At 38.6% G+C, this 21,472-nt stretch overlaps 1 protein-coding gene across 2 annotated transcripts; it reads left to right on the top strand.

Moving 5' to 3' along the window:
• Window positions 1-77: 77 nt before the first annotated feature.
• Window positions 78-15,476, top strand: ALG12 (ALG12 alpha-1,6-mannosyltransferase). Of its 2 annotated transcripts, XM_086886896.1 has the most exons (11): window positions 145-393; window positions 1,612-1,760; window positions 4,140-4,329; window positions 4,476-4,608; window positions 5,126-5,299; window positions 6,644-6,838; window positions 8,187-8,290; window positions 8,741-8,964; window positions 9,717-9,886; window positions 10,073-10,148; window positions 14,167-15,476. In XM_086886896.1, exons 3-11 carry the CDS (start codon window positions 4,165-4,167, stop codon window positions 14,396-14,398), a joined length of 1,473 nt encoding a protein of 490 aa, XP_086743022.1. In that variant the 5' UTR covers window positions 145-393; window positions 1,612-1,760; window positions 4,140-4,164; the 3' UTR covers window positions 14,399-15,476. The 2 variants fall into 2 exon arrangements, with proteins under 2 accessions (XP_086743021.1, XP_086743022.1); XM_086886895.1 differs by lacking the exon at window positions 1,612-1,760 and having other exon boundaries at window positions 78-393.
• The last annotated feature ends 5,996 nt before the right edge of the window (window positions 15,477-21,472 follow it).

Below are 21,472 nucleotides of genomic sequence, written 5' to 3'. Positions count from 1 at the left end.
CCCACGCGCGCATCAGCCACGGGTTCTCATTGGTCGAGGCGACGGAGAGAAGGGACGTGGTCCAATCAGCGGCCGCCACGCTCCGAACCAATGGCAGCCCCCCGCGTGCCCAGAGAGCCGGGCAGAGGGCGGGGCAGAGCTGTCGGAGAGGGCCACACCCATCTGCCTCTTGCGCCGCCATCATGAGAAAGGGCAGGCACCGACTCCGGTGGGGCTTCAGAGCCGCCCGCCATTTGTATTTGACAGCCGCCTCGGAGACCTCCTGCTGCCGGGGGCGTGCCCTGCCATCACCTAATATGGCCGGCGGGGAAGGCGGTCACGTGCTCTCGGGACTGGCGCTGCTGCTCCCGCGCTGCCGGCGCCCTCTGCGGGGCGGCCACGTGGGCGCGCGCGGTGAGTGCGGGACGGGCCGCGGGCGCTGCCCGGGGCGGCGGGGCGGGTGACTGGCAGGGAGGGAGGGAGGGATGGATGGGGCGGCGGCCGAGCTGGAAAGCCGCCAGCTGTCCGTGCCTTTGCTGCAGCCGGGCCAGAGGGCGTTCCCGGGAGCCCCGCCGGGCGCTGCCAGGCGGCCGCCCTAGCTCTCCGCCTCCCGGGCGCGGGAGCTGTGGTGTGGCGGGAGGGAGCACGGCCGGGCAGGGCAGAGCAGGGCAGCCGCCTCCTGAGGGGTGTGCGCGGGGCGCGCTGCCTTGCCCCTGCCGCGGGGGCCTGGCGGCCTCGGGGCGGCGGCGGCGGCTGCAGGAGCAGCGGGCGCTGTTTGGCCACGGCCTGAAGCCCCCACGGAGCCCCCTCACAAAAGTGACCTGACACGGGCGGCACCTCAAACCTGCCCCGGCTGGGCTGTCCGGGTGTCGCCTGCGATGGCGGCGTGGGGAGGGTGTCCGGGTTGGATTTGGGTAGGTTTCAGTCGAGAGCATTCTGCGTGTTTTTTTATCCCTGCCCCAAGAGTGCCATTTCTTTATCGCTGCGTCGTACCTTTGTGTCTAGTGGTGTCCCACACTGTATTTACTGCCACTACCTTCTCTCCTTTTCTTTCTCCTAAGTTTGTTTTTGTTTTCTGTGGGTTTTTTTTTTTATCTAGTCTCGAAACTCATGAGGATGTGTATATAAGCATAGTAACTGCAATTTTTTCCTAATACAAGAAGAAAAGGCAATCCCAGCAACTACAAGGTTTAAATCTGCCCTCATTGAGGTATTCTAGAGCAAACTTGAAAAAGCTTTTAGAGCATAGGAAAAAAGCCATGGAAATTTAAGATAATACAACATTAGATTTTTCAAAGGTAGATCAAGTTAAGAGAGAAGACCTTATGCTGGGATGCACTTGGTAGTTCTGCTTAGATGCCTCCATGTGAGGCAGTGAAATGACTCTAGACAGATTTAACATGCAGTTTGGCTGCCAAACTCTAGCTCTTCTGAAGCATGTCTGAAAAACATAAATAAGCTAAATTTGGTAAATTTTTCACGGGAAGAGTAAAAAAATCCATGTGAACTAATGATACTACTGAAAAAGTATAAAACATAAACAAACCATTTTTGATGGAAGCACTTCAGCTATATTTTTTTTTTACATTAAAATCCACATTTTTAATTTTTTTTCACCCAATTTAATCCCAGGAAAGGATGAATCCTTTGTTTTAAAAACCCAGCTCTTCTATGATTCCATCTTGATGTAGAGTCCCGTGGGAGGAGTCAGTGTGGCTGTGTTGTAGAGGCCTGAGGAAGAATCTTCTGAAGTTGCCAGATTGTAATCAATGGACAAACCTGTGTGTATTTTGTTATTGTTATTCCTCTAAGTTTCATTATTAAATTATTTTTATTAAGGGAAAACCTGTTTCTGTGGTTTTAGCATTTAAAAAAACAAAAAAACATAATTGCAATTATTTGCTTTTATATAGCAAATTTATTTTAACCATCAAATTTAATGTCTACCTGTCTTGATAAATTCCAGTTGAATTTTGATGCTTGTCAGCATCAATTTTTAACAGAGCAAGGTATCTTGAGTCTTGACAAGACCACTGAATTTATTAGGCTGTATCCCAGAAACCCAGGTGTTGTCTTCATGATTTGGTTTTTATCTTCTAGCATGTTTGCCTTCAGGAAACTTCAGTATCTGTAATGCATATAGTTATCTTCAAGATGTACACATATGCCGGCGTGCTCACTTTTTTCAGGCATACAGAAGGATTGGAGTCAACAAGATTAAAATAAAAAAAGCTTGTGATAAACTATCTATGGGATATATAGCTTCACTTTCATTCTGATTTAGGAAGTTTGGTACTGAGTATTCATGTAGCTACCAGCTAAAGATAGACGGTGCAGGCTCTGATGTACATTGGTCAGAGTATAATGAATGCAGTATTTATAGGTGATGGCAGCAGCTCGTTGTTATGCAGATGATGTAACTAAGAAGGAAGAAATAGAACTTCTTGGCATTTGGATCCTTTTATAAGGATTTATTGGGTCCTAAAATACCTGCAGTGTTGAGAAGCTGTGAATTTGGGGTAATGAGTACCTACAGTGTGGGTGAATATGCTGTTTCACCTGATGCATGAGCTGCTCAAGTGTTGTGTTGCTGTGTGCAGCAGTGGATTGACCCTTCAGTGTCCATTTTTCTCCTCAGTTAAGTTTGCCCAGAAACATGAGATTCTTGTGCATTTATTGGAAAAATTTGCCTTCTATAGACAAGAATTTGTGCAACATAAAATGCCCTGTGCAGACACTTAATTCCTGCCAGACACTTTTTGAGGTATCCTGGTGTCAGTCCCATACATCTTTTTCTACTCCTGTTGGAAAAGGATTCTGTTGTAGCATAGACTATCGTTATCCATTCTTGTAAAGAAGTAATACTAGACACAGGTTAAAAAGGCTATTGCTACTTCCTGGGGTGAAGGGTTTGTTTAGGCTCTTGACAATGCTCTGTCTTTGAGCCCAGACTGAGAGCTTCAGTTACAGTCTTCAGCAGAAGCAATCATCAGAAAAAGATATGCAGAGTCAATGAGATATTTAAAATAATATGCAGATACATGCAATTTACAGGAAGTACACAAATTTCAGGATTTATTTGTGCTAGGTGTGAATACAAGGAACATGAGCTCACTTGTTTTTACTGATGAGCAGCACAAACATCAGTTCAAGAAAAGGTAGCTCTAGGAGGCAGTTGCTAAGTGATGCCAGGGCATCTGCCAGTTGTCATACATCTGTTTGATGGACATATTTAGACCAAAACGCAGGAGAAAACATCTCTAGCCAAAACCCCAGTTGTACCTTAAAAGTGCTGGTTTTGAAATTTTGTCTCTGTGAACAGAACAAGAATAACAATAACCAAAATCTCTTGTATTTTATTTAATTGTAAACTTGAAAAAATTTAAAAGCTTAAATTAAAAGAGCATGAAATAGATTTGCTCTGGCATCACGTGAGCACATGATTTTATCATGATGATAAAATGCAACATAAATACTACCATAAGAATGGCTCAGTGGTGCTGTGAAATGAAGCACTAGGGAGGGGTGGCCTTCATTTCTGGGAGAAGTGTGAAGTGTGGGGTACAGCGTGTCTCTTGCCATAGTGACATAGTGTGGGTGCCAGAGGGCATCTCTTGTCCTTCTCTGGCCAAGTCCAGACCTAGCTGCTGTCAAACCTGGGAGATCAAAGTACTCTGTTCTGAATAATTTCTCATGCTTGTGGATTCTCTCTCACTGATTTTGGAGCCCTGAACAAACAAGAGGGTATGTTCTAAAGATCATGGGTGTATCCAGTGTGCAGTTAAAGTGAGGGTAAATTACAAAGCTGTCTGTCCCACAAATCTGAGGTGACACTCAGCAGTGGAGCAGTATGGAAGGCAAAGGGATATACTTTCTTTTAGGATCCATGTTTTGAGTTTTTTTAGGTGAAAATTAAAACAATTATATTTACAGATGGTGGCATAAATTCTGAAATGCTTCTGGATATATTTTTGACTACCTTAATCCACTGAATGTAGTAAAAAATTTCCTGGATTTTTTGGCTTACTGGTCTTCGTTTAAACTTTTCAACTGCTGTAGTACATTTTCCTTGCAAAATCAATATTTTTTTTCTGGTTGTGCACTTCATGCCATATTATTGATGTAATTAAAAAAAAAAAATTTCTTTTTAATTACAATAGAATAGATCTGAACTTCAAACCTAAGATGGCTCAGAAGAGGAGCTCAAGTGGGAGGTCATTCCCATTGCTGCTGCTGCTTATTGCTGTGGCCTTTGTTCATTTAACTGTCTGTCCCTTTACGAAAGTGGAGGAAAGCTTTAACCTACAAGCTATCCATGATGTGGTGTACCACCAGCTGGACTTGGATAAGGTAAATTGAAAATAATATCTTCATTTTTGGACAGTGATAAAGATGGCAATTCCCTGCAGTACCTGTAGGATAAATGTGGTGTGAAAATGATTTATTTTCCCTTGTTTCTGATTTGCCTTATTTTAAGTAGATTCTCCTTTTTGCAGTATGACCATCATGAATTTCCTGGAGTTGTCCCAAGAACGTTCCTTGGACCAATTTTTATTGCTGCTCTTTCCAGCCCAGCTATCTACATACTTTCTGTGCTAAGAATGTCCAAGTTTTATTCTCAGCTGATAGGTATGAGAACTTCAAATCCTTAGAGATGTCATCCATTAGAGCATCAGTTAAAACATTTTTGCTACATTTGGATCAATGGTTAAATTGTGATATTCTTTTCTTTAATGAAGGAAAACTCAAACCATGGTGCTTGGGGCCAGCATGGCCACTCCATTCCCTCTTCAGGGAGTAACTAACAGCACACAGAAAGTCTGTGCTAACAAATGTCAGGCAGTGTAAAAAGAGCAAGTGTCTCAAGTCTTTTCAGAGAGTACACTCCCATGCACACTTCAGAAAGGTTCCTTAACTTTGGCATGGAAGCACTGACCTCTGTGCAGAACTACCAGTCAGATTAAAAGTGGATTAGAATAGATAAACTAAATGAAGTTTTGTTTGGCTTTTTGTTTCTTTGAAGGTAGTTATATTGCGGTATCTTAAGTATTAATCTTCAGAATATCTTCCCACTTATGTAACATGGCCATTCATCAGTGATCCATCTGATAATACTCTTTAATTCCTGTTTTTATTCTCTTGATAGTCCGAGGAAGTTTGGGGCTCTGTGTGATTTACACATTATGGAAGCTGCAGAAAGAAGTTAGAAAACAATTTGGAGCAACTACAGCATCAATCTTCTGTCTCATCACTGTTACTCAGTTTCATTTGATGTTTTACTGTACAAGAACCCTCCCTAATGTGTTTGCACTTCCAGCTGGTAGGTATTTAAAGGGAAAAAGATTAAAATCTAAAACTTACTTTCAAATGTATCAGCAGTTAATGTGCAGGAGAAGTATGGTCAGATCAAATTAACATATCTACTTGATTAAATTGTGTGATAACAAGACTAGAAAGTTAGTTTTCTAGTCTAAATTTCTTCCTCTTTTTTTACCATATATGCATACAATGACTGTTGAATCAAGTTTTATTGAATGTGAGTATGTGTAGGTTTTGTCAGATAGCTTTGATTAGCTAAAGGTTTCAGTACGCATGTCTAATGCATGAAGCATAGAGCTATGAAAAAGGATGAGGTATACCTGCAGTTCAAAAAAAACCCTGTGCACTTGGTCTGCAGAGGAAAACATTTTCTCATGGGATGGTAGAAGAAATTGCTACTGCAGCATCTCCACCTCCCTTTTCTAAAGCTGTCTACAAATGCAGCAGTTTACTTAGAGTAAAAAAAAATCCAAGTTAAACCCTTCTCTACATATGCAGTTTTCCCCCAGAGATGATAAAGAGGAAAATTAATCACATGTGACAGATATTAACTGAGTCACTAAATGCTTCAGTGCAAGTTGTTCTCCTAAGAAAATTAGGAGGTTAATGTAAGAACCTGCATAGATGAGAAATGAGAAACAAAAGCAGATGAATTGTCAGATAAACTGTGTAGTACTGTCTCAGATAATTTATGCATATTTAAAAATGCAAGTTATTTCATGATTTTGTACCTTAGTATTTTATGTTTTCCTTAGGATCCAGAGCACTTTACTATGTTGAGATTTAAATTACAAGTAGAGACAACTTCATCTGTAGAGACAGGTGTCCCACCTAATCATGTAAATGAATTTATAGATCTTTCTCCCTCAGCAGTAGTCTGTAGTCTCATTTTTATGTTTGAAATGGGTTTGCGTTATAGCGAATATAGAATATACTCATCCAAGAGAATAAACCAACTGCCCAGCTGATATTGAGTAATAATAATGATGAATCATAGTTTCAGAAACTTTTAGTACTCCCTTAAGGTTTGTTTTTCTTTCCCCTCCTCAACAGCAATTAAATACAGTGTCTAGAAAGAGTTCCCATGTGTTCCTTCTGTGGTTATACTTTTCTTAATTACTTAAGCATCAACAATATAAAGCTGTGCATTATTCCAAATTACATTTCTCTAAAAGGAAGAATTTCTGGACTAGAAATGGTAGAGAGACCAAGAGAGGATTGATGGGAAGTTAGAGGAACAAGATACCATTAAATGTTACCCTTCAGAAAATAAATAATTCAGTATGTTGAATGATATGTTTTGGGGTTTTTTTGTTTGTTTTCTTGTTTGGTTTTTTTTTTGCAGTGCTTCTGGCATTGACATTTTGGATACAGCAAAAGCAAAGGCAGTTCATTTGGTTCTCAGCTTTGGCGATTATAGTCTTCAGATCAGAGCTCTGCATATTCTTAGGCCTCATGCTCCTCGTGACGTTATTAACGAAAAGAATCTCCATTTTCAAGGTGCTTTCCCATGCTGTTCCAGCTGGAATATTTTGGTTGGGTAAGTGCTTGCTTAGAGGAAAGCAAATGGCATTAAGTTCAAGAGACATCTGGAGTTTTGACTGATTTCTGTTGAATGGTCCTTAAGGGTTTTTTTTGGGGCGTGGCAGTGGAGAAAGGGTAAGTGGGCTGTTGTGAGTTGTTTTTGGTTTAGTTTGATTCTATTTTCTAATAATATGACAGGAATTTTTTTGTATCTTTATGAGGAAAAAAATTCTGTGTGAGGAAATAGATGTGTGCAAAGCAGAGAAAGCTACTGTGGCCTCTGAGTTTAGATGCTTACAGTATAATGTCCTGATCTTAAAGAGGCTTAGAGATGTGCAAGTTAACTTCAGTACAATTAGTACCTGGCTTTGGCTACTTGTGCATATTATCTGTTTGTAACATCTATTGCCTCATCTATCTATAAGCTGAATCACAAGATAAAATATAACTGTGTGACAGACAGAGATACCAAGCAGGAGGGTTGTGAGCAGAGCTGCAGTTCAGCTCTGTTCCGTTATTAAATGGAATTTAACAGCTTAAGTGATCTCCATGCTGGAGATGTTGAAAAATTCCCTTGTCTCTACCTGTCTATGGAAGACCCATGTATATAGGCACATAAATACTCTAAGCTGCTCTGCCAGACTGCCTAATTAAAAATGCTGTTGTCAGATACGTAATGATGACCTCTAGCAGTGTGCTGTCCCTTCCACAGAGTGCACAATAGAAACACTAAACAATTGTGCATTTGGAGGCACCTCAATGGATGTCCAATGGGATTTAACCACTGGCACTCCCATTTCCTATCTGAGCAAAATCCTTAAATATCAGAGCAGTTTTCAGAGAGCTGAGTGGAGGAGATAGGGCTGACAGTTTTGGTATTTTTTTTTTGCTTTTCATCCCTTATTCTCCTTCACCCTCCACCTAATGAATAGTAGCAAACTTTGATTGTTTCTTCTAACTTAACAAAGAACAGTTTTAGCTTCACAATAAAAAATTATTTAGTGTTATTTGAAGTTATCATGAGCTTCTTACCATTCATTACATTTAATGCTCTTAGTAGTCTTCTAGAACAAACCTCAGTTAAACCATTTTTTTCAAACCTGGGGTTGGAGTGGGGTGAATCCAAATTGGATTAATGTCTAACATGCTTCTTTAAAGGCTTTTTCTCAGAAGTGCCTCCCTTCTCTGTATTTCCCCTGCAAGACAGACATATTCAGCCTTCTCTGGGGTTTTGGGTGAGGTTTACAATGCATGGTTCAGTTTATGTTGGTCTCGATATTCTGTACATGTGCTATTCAAATGTGTTAGTTTGCTTTTCCCTGGTTTTTAGTTCATGCAGATTTGTATCTCTTTAATTTTTTTAGGGCTAACAATTGCTGTGGATTCTCTGTTTTGGAGGCAACTTGTGTGGCCTGAGGGGAAAGTACTCTGGTATAACACAGTTTTAAACAAAAGTTCCAACTGGGGAGTATCCTTTGAAACATCCAGAGAAAAAGAACACTACCAGCCAAAGCAAAGACTTGATGTGACTTATTTCTGAGACTCAGAGTGTTAGATTCTACTTTTCATTATTTAAAACTTAAGAGACAATGTCTGTCTCTTAGGTTTTTCTGAAAATTGTAAGTCTCCTCTGCTAACTTTTTTCTTGCCTCTTTGTGTTCTACCGATATAAAGCCAGGTTTCTTTCCCTTGGTTTTTCATGTTGCCCATCATTAGTGCCATTTGATGTGCCTCTGTTGGGTAATGTGAATGTAACTAAGCAACTGCTTTTAGTTCTCCAAAGATAAGGCAGGATATGAAAGGCTGGAAGAATGTGTATACAAAAAGTATACTGCATATTTGCAAAATTTGTGGGTAAATAATGTGAAGAATGGTTACTTGTTAGCTGTGAAAGCATCCTTAACTCTTCACCTTGAAGACCTCTCCCTTCTTGTGGTATTTCTATTCAGCCCTGCCTCGTGCTTTGGGATGCAGCATAATATTTGTACCTTTAGGGGTAACGGAAAAGAGAACTCGGATTTTACTTCTGCCAGCACTGGGCTTTATTTTCTTGTATTCGTTTCTCCCACACAAAGAGCTACGTTTCATCATCTATACTTTCCCTGTCTTCAACATAGTGGCTGCTAAAATGTGCTCACGAATGTAAGTTCAAAATCCTGTTTATTTATTGGTTTTTTTTCCTCTGAAAATGCAAAAGGAAAGCTATTAATATTATTTTTATGCACTTTTCTCCATCTTGAACTCTGGATCATATTGAAATATTCATATGCTGTAGAAAGGAGTTTGAGGTCTTTGTACCCATTTGATTGCAGAGAGGAGTGGAAACAGAGAAGAGTCAAATGGGGCTTTTGATGGGACTGTTTGGCAAGTCTGGAGGAGAATTGAGAGTAGAGCCCTAATTTTACTGTTACGTTGTTACAATGCAGTTTATTTCATCTACCAGATAAAAAGAGATATTCCAGTGTACTCCTGAGCTGTTACCACAACTTACCTCAGGAGATAGGTTAAGACACCGGTGAGGCTTGTGAAAAAAAGAAGTTAAATAGTTATGTTTGAGTATATTGTATAAACAAATTGAAGTTCAGAGTTTAACTTCTTTAAAAGAGAATATATTTGTAGTTGAAGTTCTTAAACACAGAAATACTTAGCTTTACTGATAAGTTTTTCTTAGCTTTATTAATGAGAATATTCTAATTTAAATGTCATTAGAAGTTAATTGTCTAGAAATTAGTAATAAATACATGCCATGCTGGATTAATAAAATTTGCATTAATCTTTATTATCTAGAGCTGGAGTTTCCATAACAGTGGAGTTTTCATACAGTGTCACAGTAGTCAGTGACCAGTATGAAAGAAAATAAGTTTATTCTTCGTTGTTTTTCTCTTCCTCAACAGTCTGAATAACTACCGGAGATCCTGGCTGTACAAACTTGGATCTTTCTTTATTATTGTGCATCTTCTACTTAATGCTGTTTATTCAGGAACATCTTTATATGTTTCACATTTCAATTATCCTGGAGGAGTGGCAATTCAGAAGTTACATGAGTTGGTACCTTCTACAGCAGGTATGTAAAGCTGGCTTGAGGTATGTTCACCTAATTTTAATTTCAGTGTATCTTTTCATGTACTGAACACCACTTCTTCAAACTAGGTACATGCATCTTCTTTGTTACTATTTTGTTAATTTATTGCTAATCAGAGTGTAGTTGGAGGAGTTTTGAAACTGTATTCTTTTTTCCTTATTTATGTAGATGTCTCTGTTCATATCGATGTGGCTGCAGCACAAACAGGAGTTTCTCGGTTTCTAGAAATCAATTCTGATTGGAGGTATGTTCTGAATGAGGTATTTTGATTTGTGGACAGTAGTCTGCTCTTTCCTTTTTTGCATATGCACAGGGATAATAATTGCAAAACACAATTTCTGGTACAGCATATTTATTAAACTAGCTTAAGAACAATATGAATCTGCAGAGAATTTTGGATGTCTGCAGTACTGCCATTTCAGATATAAAGCACTGCAGTGTTTTTTCATTGTTTTGGTTGGTTGATTCTGATTTGCCTGTATAGTATAGAATATTTCAAAGGACAAGAGGAAATGGCCTCAGGTTGTGCCAGGGGAGGTTTAGGTGCAATACTAGGAAAAAAATCCTTCATGGCAGGGGTTGTCAAGCATTGGAACATGCTGCATGGGGAAGTGGTGGAATTACCATCCCTGGAAGTGTTAAAAGTGTGGATTTGGCACTTGGGGCCATTGTTTAATGGTAGATGTGATGGTGGTGCTAAGGTGACAATTTGGCTTGATGCTCTTCGACATCTTTTCCAACCTTAATAATTCTGTGATTCTAAAGACATCAGAAACGGCACAAAAATTGTTAGCTTACCAAAATTAATATCAATATGTTTAATGAGGCTAGGCTTGATACCCCATGAGACTTTAAACCTAAACCTGAAAGAGTTGTTCTTGGCAAACAGTATATATAATGATTTGTTTATCTGAATGATGTGTGGCAATGTGAGGCTCATGTACTTTTTAATACTGAAAGTCTGTTTTTATGTGGAACATCCTTCATATAGATGGCACGGAAGCTGCTGCTGTGAACACAGTCATTAGCTCTGAGGGAAGGCTGTTGAGTGCTTTGTTACTATGAGCAGGGTGATACACAAATACTTCTTCAGAGTTGGAATATTGGAATGAATAGTAGGAGACATTGTGGGCTCGCATCATTTGCTTTTCAGGATGAAAACAAAATAAAAATGGGCACCTTTCTGATTTTTATGCCTACCTCTTCAGCTGAAGCATAAGGTTTTAATTTAAATGAAAATTATCATAATGAAAATGATTGATTAGAAGGCGACACAAAGCCTCCCTTCATACTGCACAAAACAAAAGCAACACAAGCAGAGTTTGATTTAAGAGATATTCTGAGCATAGAGTTCTTTTACCCCAGTTACAGTATTCAGGATCACATGAACAAACATAATTTCATTGTTGGTATGTTGTGAGATAGAAGTACTTTGGAAGTAAAGCAGAAGAAGGGGAAAGAATGCTTCCAAGGGAATTACAAAAATCATTGATCTCGCTATGCCTTTTTATTTCCAAGCACTCTCATGATGCTACAGACTGTTAAAAGCCTTTTCAATTACCTGTTTATTTCATATTGGTTTTTTGTATGTTGCATCTAGAGAAAGTCTTAAGCCATGAATCAGGAAGAGGCATTAAACTGCTATAGTACAAGGGATAGAATGTGCACGATAGCTAAGATGTTTCAATCTTTGCAGTTTTTAAATATACTTAAATACACACACTACTCTGCATACAACTCTACTCTCTCAGTAGTGCTTCATTCCAATGAGCTTTTTGAGTTGGTAAGTGTTGGATTACTTTGTGTTTATAAGGCTTGTAAGGCCTAGTGGGATTGGAAGGTGAATGAATAATATCCCTGTCACTGACTGATGTTTCATAGTGTTGCAGCTACAAAGCAGTTTCTCTCTCACTTTTATCTGTACTCAGCAAAACAAAGGCTCAAGGAAGGGCTGATTCAGCATAAATTTTCACATTAAAAAAACCAGGCAAAATCCACAACTGAGCATCAGTCATATACAGGACTACCACTTGGTCTGACAGCGCAGTAGTGCAAAGTTTAGTGGCACCAACTGTCCACTTTCTTGTTGTCCAAGAAAGTGACAGCCTTTCAGATGGGTAAAAATTAACATCTTTATAGACAGTATATGTCAGGTGGAAACAGATTAGGGATGGGGTGGCTGTGAAGGCTGATGATTCATCAGGTAACTACAATCCATAAATAAAGTTATCAGCTTTCAGTAGAGTGCTCAGATTAGATCTATTTGCCTCAAGAAAAATGCAAGTGATGTATTATGTTTCTTCAAAGGGTGATTGAAAGGAGCTTGATGCAGGTTCTTAAATGGAACAGGTGTTACAGTCTTGTCTTCAATTAGTGCAGTCTCTTTGAACCCTGACTAAATATGCTGTGTAAGCTTAAAGTATTTTAAAATAATAAAATTCAGAAATGCTTGCAGCCAGATGAAAGGCCTTCTACTTGCTGATGAAGAAAATGCGAAATTAGTTGGTAAGGTTGTTACAAAGTAATGCTGTTCCTTCTGCCTGTTTGGATGTATCTACCAACCTAAGGGGTATTGTGATATTTTTGGAAATAGCAGGTGAAATTAGCATGCAGTTGTTTTAGAAGAAGAAAACACCTATTCATTGTGCAAATTCTGCATTATATGGTGTATTTAGTGACCCTTATGAATTCTGTCACCCTGAGATCTTTTCTGAGTTGCCAAAATTTTAGTTAACAATCCACACAAAACCTCTAGTTTTCTAGAGGTAAAGTACTTCTTCAAATGTCTTAAATGCTAATGCCCCATCAGGCAGCGTTACAAAAATATCAATAGATACTTTTTTCAGGTAATTCAGGCACATGAGAGGCCAGGCCTGCAAAGATGCAGGCTGGATTTAATCCTAGGTGCATTTAAGGGTATGTATGGCTGGGACTGCACTGCTTCCCTACCTGTGTCCACATCTGCAAGGGAAGTCACAGCCTGAATAAGCTGCCTCTGAAAGGTGTGGAAGGATTAAGGTGCCTAAGAATAGGAGCTCCAAGTGCTGGTAGAAAACAGAACAGGGAAGAGAAAAGGTGAAGAACGGGACACTGGTCTTCACTCAGGTTACAGAGCCTAACAGTGGTTTATGGAGTGTTTGGGAGTGAACTGACCTCTTTCTTCTTTGAAGTTGCTGGATTGAGGACTCAATCAGGCTGCCATGTCCAGTATGGATATCCTAACCCTTAAGCTATAAATGGCACCTGACTCTCCTCAGTGAATAAACAAATAACTATTGCGAAGTAGAATCATGTCCTCATGAGACAGTGAGGGAGATCTGTCTCAATTCCTAGAAGATTAAAGGGGTTCATACAGTTCTTAAGCGATAATGAACTTCAGTTTTGGGCTTAGATGAGATGAAAAGTGACTGAAATTAGATCTTTCACATCCCTGCCAAATGGCTAAGTCACTTGTTTTCTCATCCTGTAAAATCCTTCAATAGCTAGAGTGAACGTAAGTCCTTTTAAGAAACAACTGTAAGTGTACATAATTAATAGCCCTAGAACTCAGTAGTTATTTTTAATATATATTTTTTTAATTTTACATATAATTTATATGTATTCTGGTACTTAAACAGCTCATAAAAGCTGACCCAGAGTAACCTGCCCAAACATGCAGTAGATCAGGAAACTAAACTTAGAAATAGCAAGTGCCAAATCAGCATTGTAATTGCCAGGCTCTTTCTTTCCTCCAGTGTTCAAGGAGGTCTTCTCCCTGCTATTCTCTGAGGCTCCTACTCTAATGTATGACTACCAGAAGAAAAAGGTTTCTGCTTAAGTACCACATAAGGCACTTTTTAGAATTACTAAAAAACCCCACAAACAAACAAACAACAGCAAAAAAACCCCAAACAACCCCCCCACCCCTTCCCATTTCTCCAAATGCAATTCTTGTAGGGTAAAACTTAAAAATTGGTCCAGTTTCCTACAATTTTAGGCTTTGGAGTAATTTCTCCACTGAATTCAAATAGGGAACTAGTAAAAATTTTCTAGGAGTTGTGATTTATATCACAATAGCAGCAGAAAGACTTGCATGGAGTGACTGAATCCCTACCTTCTTCAAAAATACTGTTTCTTCCTCTATTTCTATTTAATCAGGAAATATAACTGAGAACATTAGTTCCTTTTTGTGTTTCATCTTGGATGCTACATGCCACTGCAATAATAGCCATCTTTAACAGGTAAAACAAGGAATAAAAATAAACCCTCTTTATTCTTTACAGGTATGACAAAAGAGAAGATGTTAAACCAGGAGACCAGTTGATGTTTTCTTACACACATATACTGATGGAAACAAATCCTCTTCAAATATCACATTACAAGACAACCCACAGGCCACTGGCAAATATACCTGGCATCAGTAAAATTGGGTTGAACCTTACTGCACTACCTCCTTTTACTTTAAACTTGAAACCAAAATTAGTACTGTTGGAGAAACTTCCTCTATCATCTTGACTGTGAATTTTAAGTAAGTCTTTGATGTGATTTTGCTGATGACTGAACTATATAAGACAGCAACAAATTGTCATTCCAGCACTGCAACTCAGCTTCTGTGGAAAGGCACAGAAAGTCTCTGTACCTGCCAATTGGTATTTAGCTCCGTCCTGTTTCTTACATAAATAATACAGTGCATTCCTAGTCAGTATATTCTCAGAGTTGTATTGTTAGATATATTTGAGAGAGGTTGCCTGCAAGTTCACTGATATTGAGTAAAACCTGTGTACTTGGTTTGGTAGTCAGTTTCATCACGTAGCACAGGTATGTCCTAATTGTCCTATATAAGATACAAAATCAACAGGTTTGTGCTAGGGCAATAATTTAATATGTAATCTATGTGTGCAAAGATGTATTACTTAATGTATTTACAGGATTGTAACCCCCTCAGCTGTCAGGTCGCCTGTGTGAAACCTAATGATGTTACCAACATAGAAAAGCCATATTCATTGTAGCTTCATCCTAATACCTAACTGTGCCCTGTAGGCTACCAAACTAATGAAGTATTCACTTAAAAAGCAGTTGGACCTCTTGACAAGTGTTTCGTAACAGATTTGAGTACTAAGGATGATTATCTCCATTCCAACAGTTCAAGAAAAAGTAGTAACTCAGATTTCTTGAGAAAAACAACTTTTAAAATAATGTTTATCCTCTTCTGCTGTAATGATATCATAATTTGCAGTGCAGAATTTACCTATGAAAATGTCCATTTTAAGATAGGTGCTGTTTTCTTTTTTGTTTTTTTTTTTTATTACGTAATCCCTTTGGAAAGGAATACTCTAATGTGCCATTTGCTGCATTCTATAAACTAGAGTAAGATTGCATGCTCTGTAGTTTCTTTACTAGATATTTTTTTTTAAGGATGTCTGCATAAATTGCTGAATGGAACAAGGGAAAAAGGTTAAAATTCTGGTTAGGGCCAGTTGTAATGTGACAGAAGCTCCTTTAGTGTAAAATGTCAGAATCACTGAAATTATCACAGGCAGAAAACTATTCCTTGCTGACTGAAAACTTGAGTAAAATCTGATTATGGAATAAAGTGGTTTTGGTTTTTTGTTTTGTTTGTTTTCTTTTTATTCTAAAATTGCTTGATTCAGGAACTACCTTTACTTGTGTATGTTTCAGTTTTTGGGACCATGTTTTCTTTTTAGCCTCTAGATTATATATCAGTGGAACTGATCTGGTGGGGTGGAGCCTGCTCCCCCGTGGGTGGCTGTTGTTGCCCAGGCTTCCTTGGCCTGAGCAGATCTGGCAAAGGCAACCTGCAGAACTTGTTGGTCCAGTCTCCGGCCGCTCTTGAAATTTAAATCATTCACATACTATCTATTTGATTTGTCTTTGGAAAAAAAACGTGGCTTCCTCCAGAGCCAGTCTGAACATCAAACAATTCACAAGAGACAGAAGGAAATGCATGTGCAAATAGCTGCAGAGTTGGAACCACACAAAGGAAAGCTTTTGTTTAAGGATGTAGGTAGGCCTTCATATTAAGGCTAATCATTGACTTCATGTAACTCTCCCCTATGCTAGACTCTACAACTCAAGAACCCAAACTGAAATTTATCCTGCCCAGGTGTATACAAATGTCTGTGTGGTTGCTCCAGCTTTCCAAATCCCTGGCTGTCAGAATCCCTCTGTAGGAACTTGCTTCTACCACCTACAGAGAAAAACCTAGGGCTACTGTGCTTGAAGAATAGGCATCTCAAGCTACTGTCTGAAGTAGCACTGAATATATACACAAGGCATTTGAAGAGTTTCATCTTGCTGAATCTCATACATCATAGGGTCCTTCCCCACAGATTTGTTCTGGTGTGTAGGTGCTACCTGTGGGACTTAAACCGGTGATAGTGTTCAGCTGTGGTGCTCGTGTGTGCTACTGTTCACAGCCTCATCTCCCATGGAAATAGAAGCCATCAGTTCAAACTAGCCTTTTACTCTATTTGTTTGGGGTAGAGAAAGATAAAATACATACAAGGAGACAGGAAAGAGATACTGGATTGAAGTTTTGAAGAGTGGCTGAAGTCTGTTTGGGTCCTGTTACATCTTATTCTCCGTACATAGTTATTGAAGTGCTTAGTTTGAAAATCTGCAACTTTAGTTTTGTAGCTAAAAGGGCTAGATTGTGATCCAGGCAGTGCATGGAGCACCACAGTACCTGTGGTTATATGACTTCTGTAACAGCATGTTGTCAGGGCAGGTTTAAGCTGGATATTAGGAAAAGATTCTTCACCCAAAGGGTGTTTGGGCACTTGAACAGGCTCCCCAGGGAAGTGGTCACAACACCAAGCCTGGCAGAGTTCAAGTGTTTGAACAACACTCTCAGGGAGATGGTGTAACTCTTGGAGATGTCCTGTTCAGGACCAGGATTTGAACTTTAATGATCCTTGTGTGTCCTTTCCAACTCATGTATTCCTTTCTAACTCTGATTCTATGGCTAACCATCTCAGACACAGGCCAGGAATATTATGGTGGCCCACTGAACTTGGAATAAGCAGGGCAGCTGCTGAACTGGGATGAAGATTACTGCAGTTTTCCCTAAAGGCTGCTTGAATGAAACAAGCAACCCTTGGAACAGATGCTAAAGCCATCTCTCCTTTCTCTTAAATGAATCTTCTAATCTCCAAGTCTTGTGTTGCCTTTCTTTAGCTCCACAAGAACAACAGAGCTTATTTTCTCCTTTAATATAAATTAATATTCAGCGTACTTGCATGGAAGAAAAAGGTGTGAGTTTAAGTTCCCTTAAATATAAGAAGGCATAAGGGAAGTCTCTTGCTCCTTCTACAGACTTGAAGTGGGGTATTACAAGTTCTACATTTGGGGGACATCTGAGAAAATGTCAAGTTACAGACTGAATGGGGCATGTAGGAGAACAGACTGAACACTTGGAATTTTTGAAGGGACTTAAAAATAACAAATTTCTCCTGCCTATTTAAGTTCTTAAAAGAAAAATACCTTTTGATTTGACTGATTACAATCCTACCATGAAGTTGAGCTTTTAGCAAAAGCAGAATAAGGTGAGCATACTGAATTAACTGAAGGTTGAATTAACTTGAATAAAGCAAAAGGATAATACAGGTCATCTCTAATGCTGCTATAGAGTGAAATTTATTTTAGGGTGTCTTGTTTAAACTCTCCAAGGGTCAAATGTTGTGTAGCATTATACACTGATCTTTCCAGTTTGACTTAATTTCTTGGAAGCAATGCTTGTTCCTGTAAAAAGCCCAACGGATTATTTGGACAAAAGTATGTAACCATGCCATTTCACATGGAGAAGGTGAATAATCAGTCTTATAACCTGAGATGTAGGACATTCTTGTTATTAAACTAAATAAAGTAATTGCATGAAAAAAAAGTTGTGGAACTTGCCAATAGAGGACATTTCTAGAAGATGAAAGTAAAAACTGCTTCAAAATAAAGGTAAACCGATGACTCTTCCATCAAGAACCAAAAGAACTAAAGATCAAGGAACAACTTCCAGTTCACAATGTCTCTAATACCAAGAGCTAGAAAAAAACAGACTATATTCACCTTATACCTCCCCTAAGTACTTGCTAGCGTCTTCTCTCTCAAGCTAAATTGGGGTGAGGAGATATGGAGAATGCTTTAATTGGATCTGACATAAAATACATTTATCTGCTACAACTGAAGAAAAACCAGAGCATGTCTCATGTTCTTCCCTTGAAGAACCTTGTTTGTCCATCAGAACTCAACTTCAATGCAATCTATTTGTGCAAAGTATTCTGAAATACTGAGCACACTCCTTTTTCTCGCTCCCTGGCCATTTCACATATCGCCTTGGTGAGGCAGCTTACACATTCAGAACAAGCTTAAGCTTGTGCTGCTGCTCCTGCAGTTAGTTGTTTCAGGACCATTCTTATTTTCCTGAATACTTCTAGTTCTTCCCATCATGTTAAGGAGCTTGAAAACTGATGCGAGTTCTTAGCATTGGTTTGCTGTATCAATTTTAATGCAAGAGTGTTTCCCTTGCATCTGGCAGCATTTTTTCATAACTTACACAGAAATTCCAAGAATGATAGCCTACTGTTGCTTCCCTTTACTACATGTGCTCACTCTTACATATTCCCCTTCTACCACCACCCTCAAAGAGCTTTCCTTCTTAGTATTCAGAGGCTCTTTCTTATGCAAGTGACTTCACTTTCTGCTTGCAAGAAAAGAAGCAAACTTTTCATCAGGCTGAGTTTATCACTGATGTAAGCGAGTGTTTAGCCACAGCTATCTCAGTGAGCTGGTTACATAATTAGTCTCAACTATGCCAAGACTAATGTTAAGAGGCTGTTAAACAGTGATACATGAAATGTATCACTATCTGCGTGACACCAAAGATTAAAAGGGTATTTGCAAAAATTCTTTAAGCTAAATAATAAATACCTCTACAAAGGTTTTCTTTATTTCCTATTTATATAGGTATGATTTCAAATTGTAACTGGTCCATTTTGTATGTGGCTACTTATTTTAGAGCAGCTCTTTAGATAAACATGAGTAACTCTACTTTTTGGTTGCTCATTCCAGACCTTTTGACAACCTTTATGATCTTAAGGGCAGCCAGTGTTTCCTCTGAAATTCTACATCTTACTGTCAATGGCACTCTTTCACCAATTCTGCTTTCTTTCAGCTACAGCTGCCCTTGGTTCTGTACTAAGGCTTCTTCATCTGTCAGTTTGTGCCAGGTAAAAGGTAAAAATGCTGCCTGAAATGGAGTCCACCTTGTTCTTTAGAACTGCCAGCTTAAGAAGCTGGAAGAAGGCACTGGTTCATAGAGAAAATAAAGAGTCAGGGACAGCTTAAGCAAAGATCCTGTCCTTAGAACCAAAGTTGATGCCTGAGTTGGGACATTGCTGTGGTTACTATTTCTGGCTGGCATACTCATTTTATGAAATCACTTTAGGGTCAGCTTTGCAATGATTTTCAATTTTTAATAATTCAGAAGCTATTTTTGGGGAGCAAAGGGAAGGTATGAGTATTTGTAGTAAATGCTCACTGACTAAATTCTGCAAACACGTTTCCTTCGTTTGGACTTGGTGGGCAGGAAAAGAGGCCACATACAAAAAGAGGTAAATGTGGGGGAAGCGATATCTCAGGTTTCTGAAGCATAATATGCATCTCAATAGATACTTTCCATTATATAACCTTCACAAGACCTGAGTTCTTTGAAAAGGCAGTTGCAGATCTCAGCTTCTTCCCCTTCCTACCTTTATTACTACAAACTATTTCTTGCTGCAGTGTATAGTTACACCTGCCTACTTTTAAATGATGCAGAAGCTTCAAAAATCATAAATGATTTTTATTATGACCAAGTATCATCTACACTTCACTTTCTATTCTAACACTGAAAAAGCACTGCTTACTAAATTTATTTCTGAAGTTGTTAATGTTTAAGTATCACTGTTGCAGGGTCACCATGTCACACATTAAGGAACTGTCTGCTGCCACAGTGATTGGTGCAGCAGAAACTCGGGTTGATGAGAACTCCCACTGTTTACAGATTTATTAGTCTGAGGGAAAGCACTGTAAAAATAGGGGGCATCTTACCTATTACAAATATGAGAAAGGCTGTGAAAACAGAATTTTAGCAATCACTGAGAAATTACATTAAAAATAATAAGGCAAACCCAACACAAAACACAGTCACTCAATAACTTACCTCGAGATTCAGTGAAAGTTTTCAGCCCTTTTGGAGTCATTCTTTTCTCACAGGCAGCAGTGCCTAATCTGAAGGGGATACTCCTGTAACTCTTACAAAAGGATCAAGGCTTACAACTGAAAATAGCAACTTTATGTTCTCAGTTTCCCTTATTTTTATATAAGGACTAAGTTTTTCAATTTTAAGGTCTTTTTGGCCTGCATATTATCTTTTAAAAAAATTCTAGCTTAAGCTTTTAATTAATTTAACCAAGCTGACACTGAAACAGTGTGGTCTTAAACACTGAGCCCTTCAAAAATGCAAACCAAACCAAAATGAAAAAGGGAAATCACAGTATAAATAGACTAACTTCAACTGATGAAATTTTACTTTTAAAAATAGTGACTAGTTCTTGTGTTCTCAGTAAGTTTTGACAAAAAAGCATGACTATAAAATTAATTATCTGTATGACTAAGAAGCAGATTTGGGGCTACAAAATACCATCACTACATCTTTCCACACAGAGATTTTGATAGGAGCTACAGCAAAGACTTAGAAGCCAAGATGCTTGTGTCCAGAGAACTGTGATTTTCAGGTGAGCTTGTTCACTGCCAGTATTCCTCCTCATGTGATGTGACTCCAAAATGCTCTAAGTCATATGCTGTATTTACATTCAAGCCTTGAGCGAAAATTGTATCATTTGTTTAAAAAGAAAATAGGGGTTTTTTTTTAATTTTCTCTCCTCTCCACTGGTATGGAGAGATTAAAAATTTCCTTTACAAGGGTCAAGGTTATATTCACAGTTAAAATGTAGGAGAAAAAATTGAGATAATGATTAACCAGTAACCATTTAAACATGTTTCCCAATAAGCTGCTTCAAATTCACCTACTTCCAGCTATATATAAATGAGAACAAATTGTTTTATTACTGCAGAAAAAATGTGTGGTGTTCTCATTTAACCCTAGAAGACCAAAGAGATGATGACTGTAGATAGAAGTAAACATCTTAAAATACTGCAGGGGAAAAAAGCAGTATTAATCTTTCCCAAGTACACGATGTAGTAATTTACTTAAACAGTACAGGTATAAACATAATATGATGGAATAACACTTGAAATACGTGAAACAGTAAAATGTTTAGAGAAATGACACATGGAAACCAGAGCCACTTGTGAAGTAATTCAACTAATTTTTCTGAAGTTAAAACAGCTTTTGGAAAATGAAAAGAAGCAGAATTCAGTCTCAAGTCCAAAGAACTACATGGAAAACCCATCTTTTCACATAGCTTGTTCTGTTGTATATTTATGATTACAACTGTTTGAATTAATTTTTATTCAATGGTTGTCTTAAATCCATAATAAAAAAAAAAAAAAAAAAAAGGCAGTGTTGACTACCAC

Source organism: Cyanistes caeruleus, chromosome 4, assembly GCF_971803275.1.
Source record: "Cyanistes caeruleus chromosome 4, bCyaCae1.hap1.1, whole genome shotgun sequence".
NCBI lineage: Eukaryota > Metazoa > Chordata > Aves > Passeriformes > Paridae > Cyanistes > Cyanistes caeruleus.
The sequence above is the reverse complement of the archived record's forward strand: the minus strand, read 5'-3'. Positions and strand labels throughout refer to the sequence as shown.

What these genes read in the sequence shown, in the direction of transcription:
- ALG12 (XM_086886895.1), top strand. Translation starts at nt 4,165, where the DNA reads ATGGCTCAGAAGAGGAGCTCAAGTGGGAGGTCATTCCCATTGCTGCTG. An exon ending in GTTTTATTCTCAGCTGATAG is followed by an intron (nt 4,609 to 5,125) that starts GTATGAGAACTT and finishes TTCTCTTGATAG; the next exon opens with TCCGAGGAAGTTTGGGGCTC. An exon ending in AGCTGGAATATTTTGGTTGG is followed by an intron (nt 6,839 to 8,186) that starts GTAAGTGCTTGC and finishes TAATTTTTTTAG; the next exon opens with GGCTAACAATTGCTGTGGAT.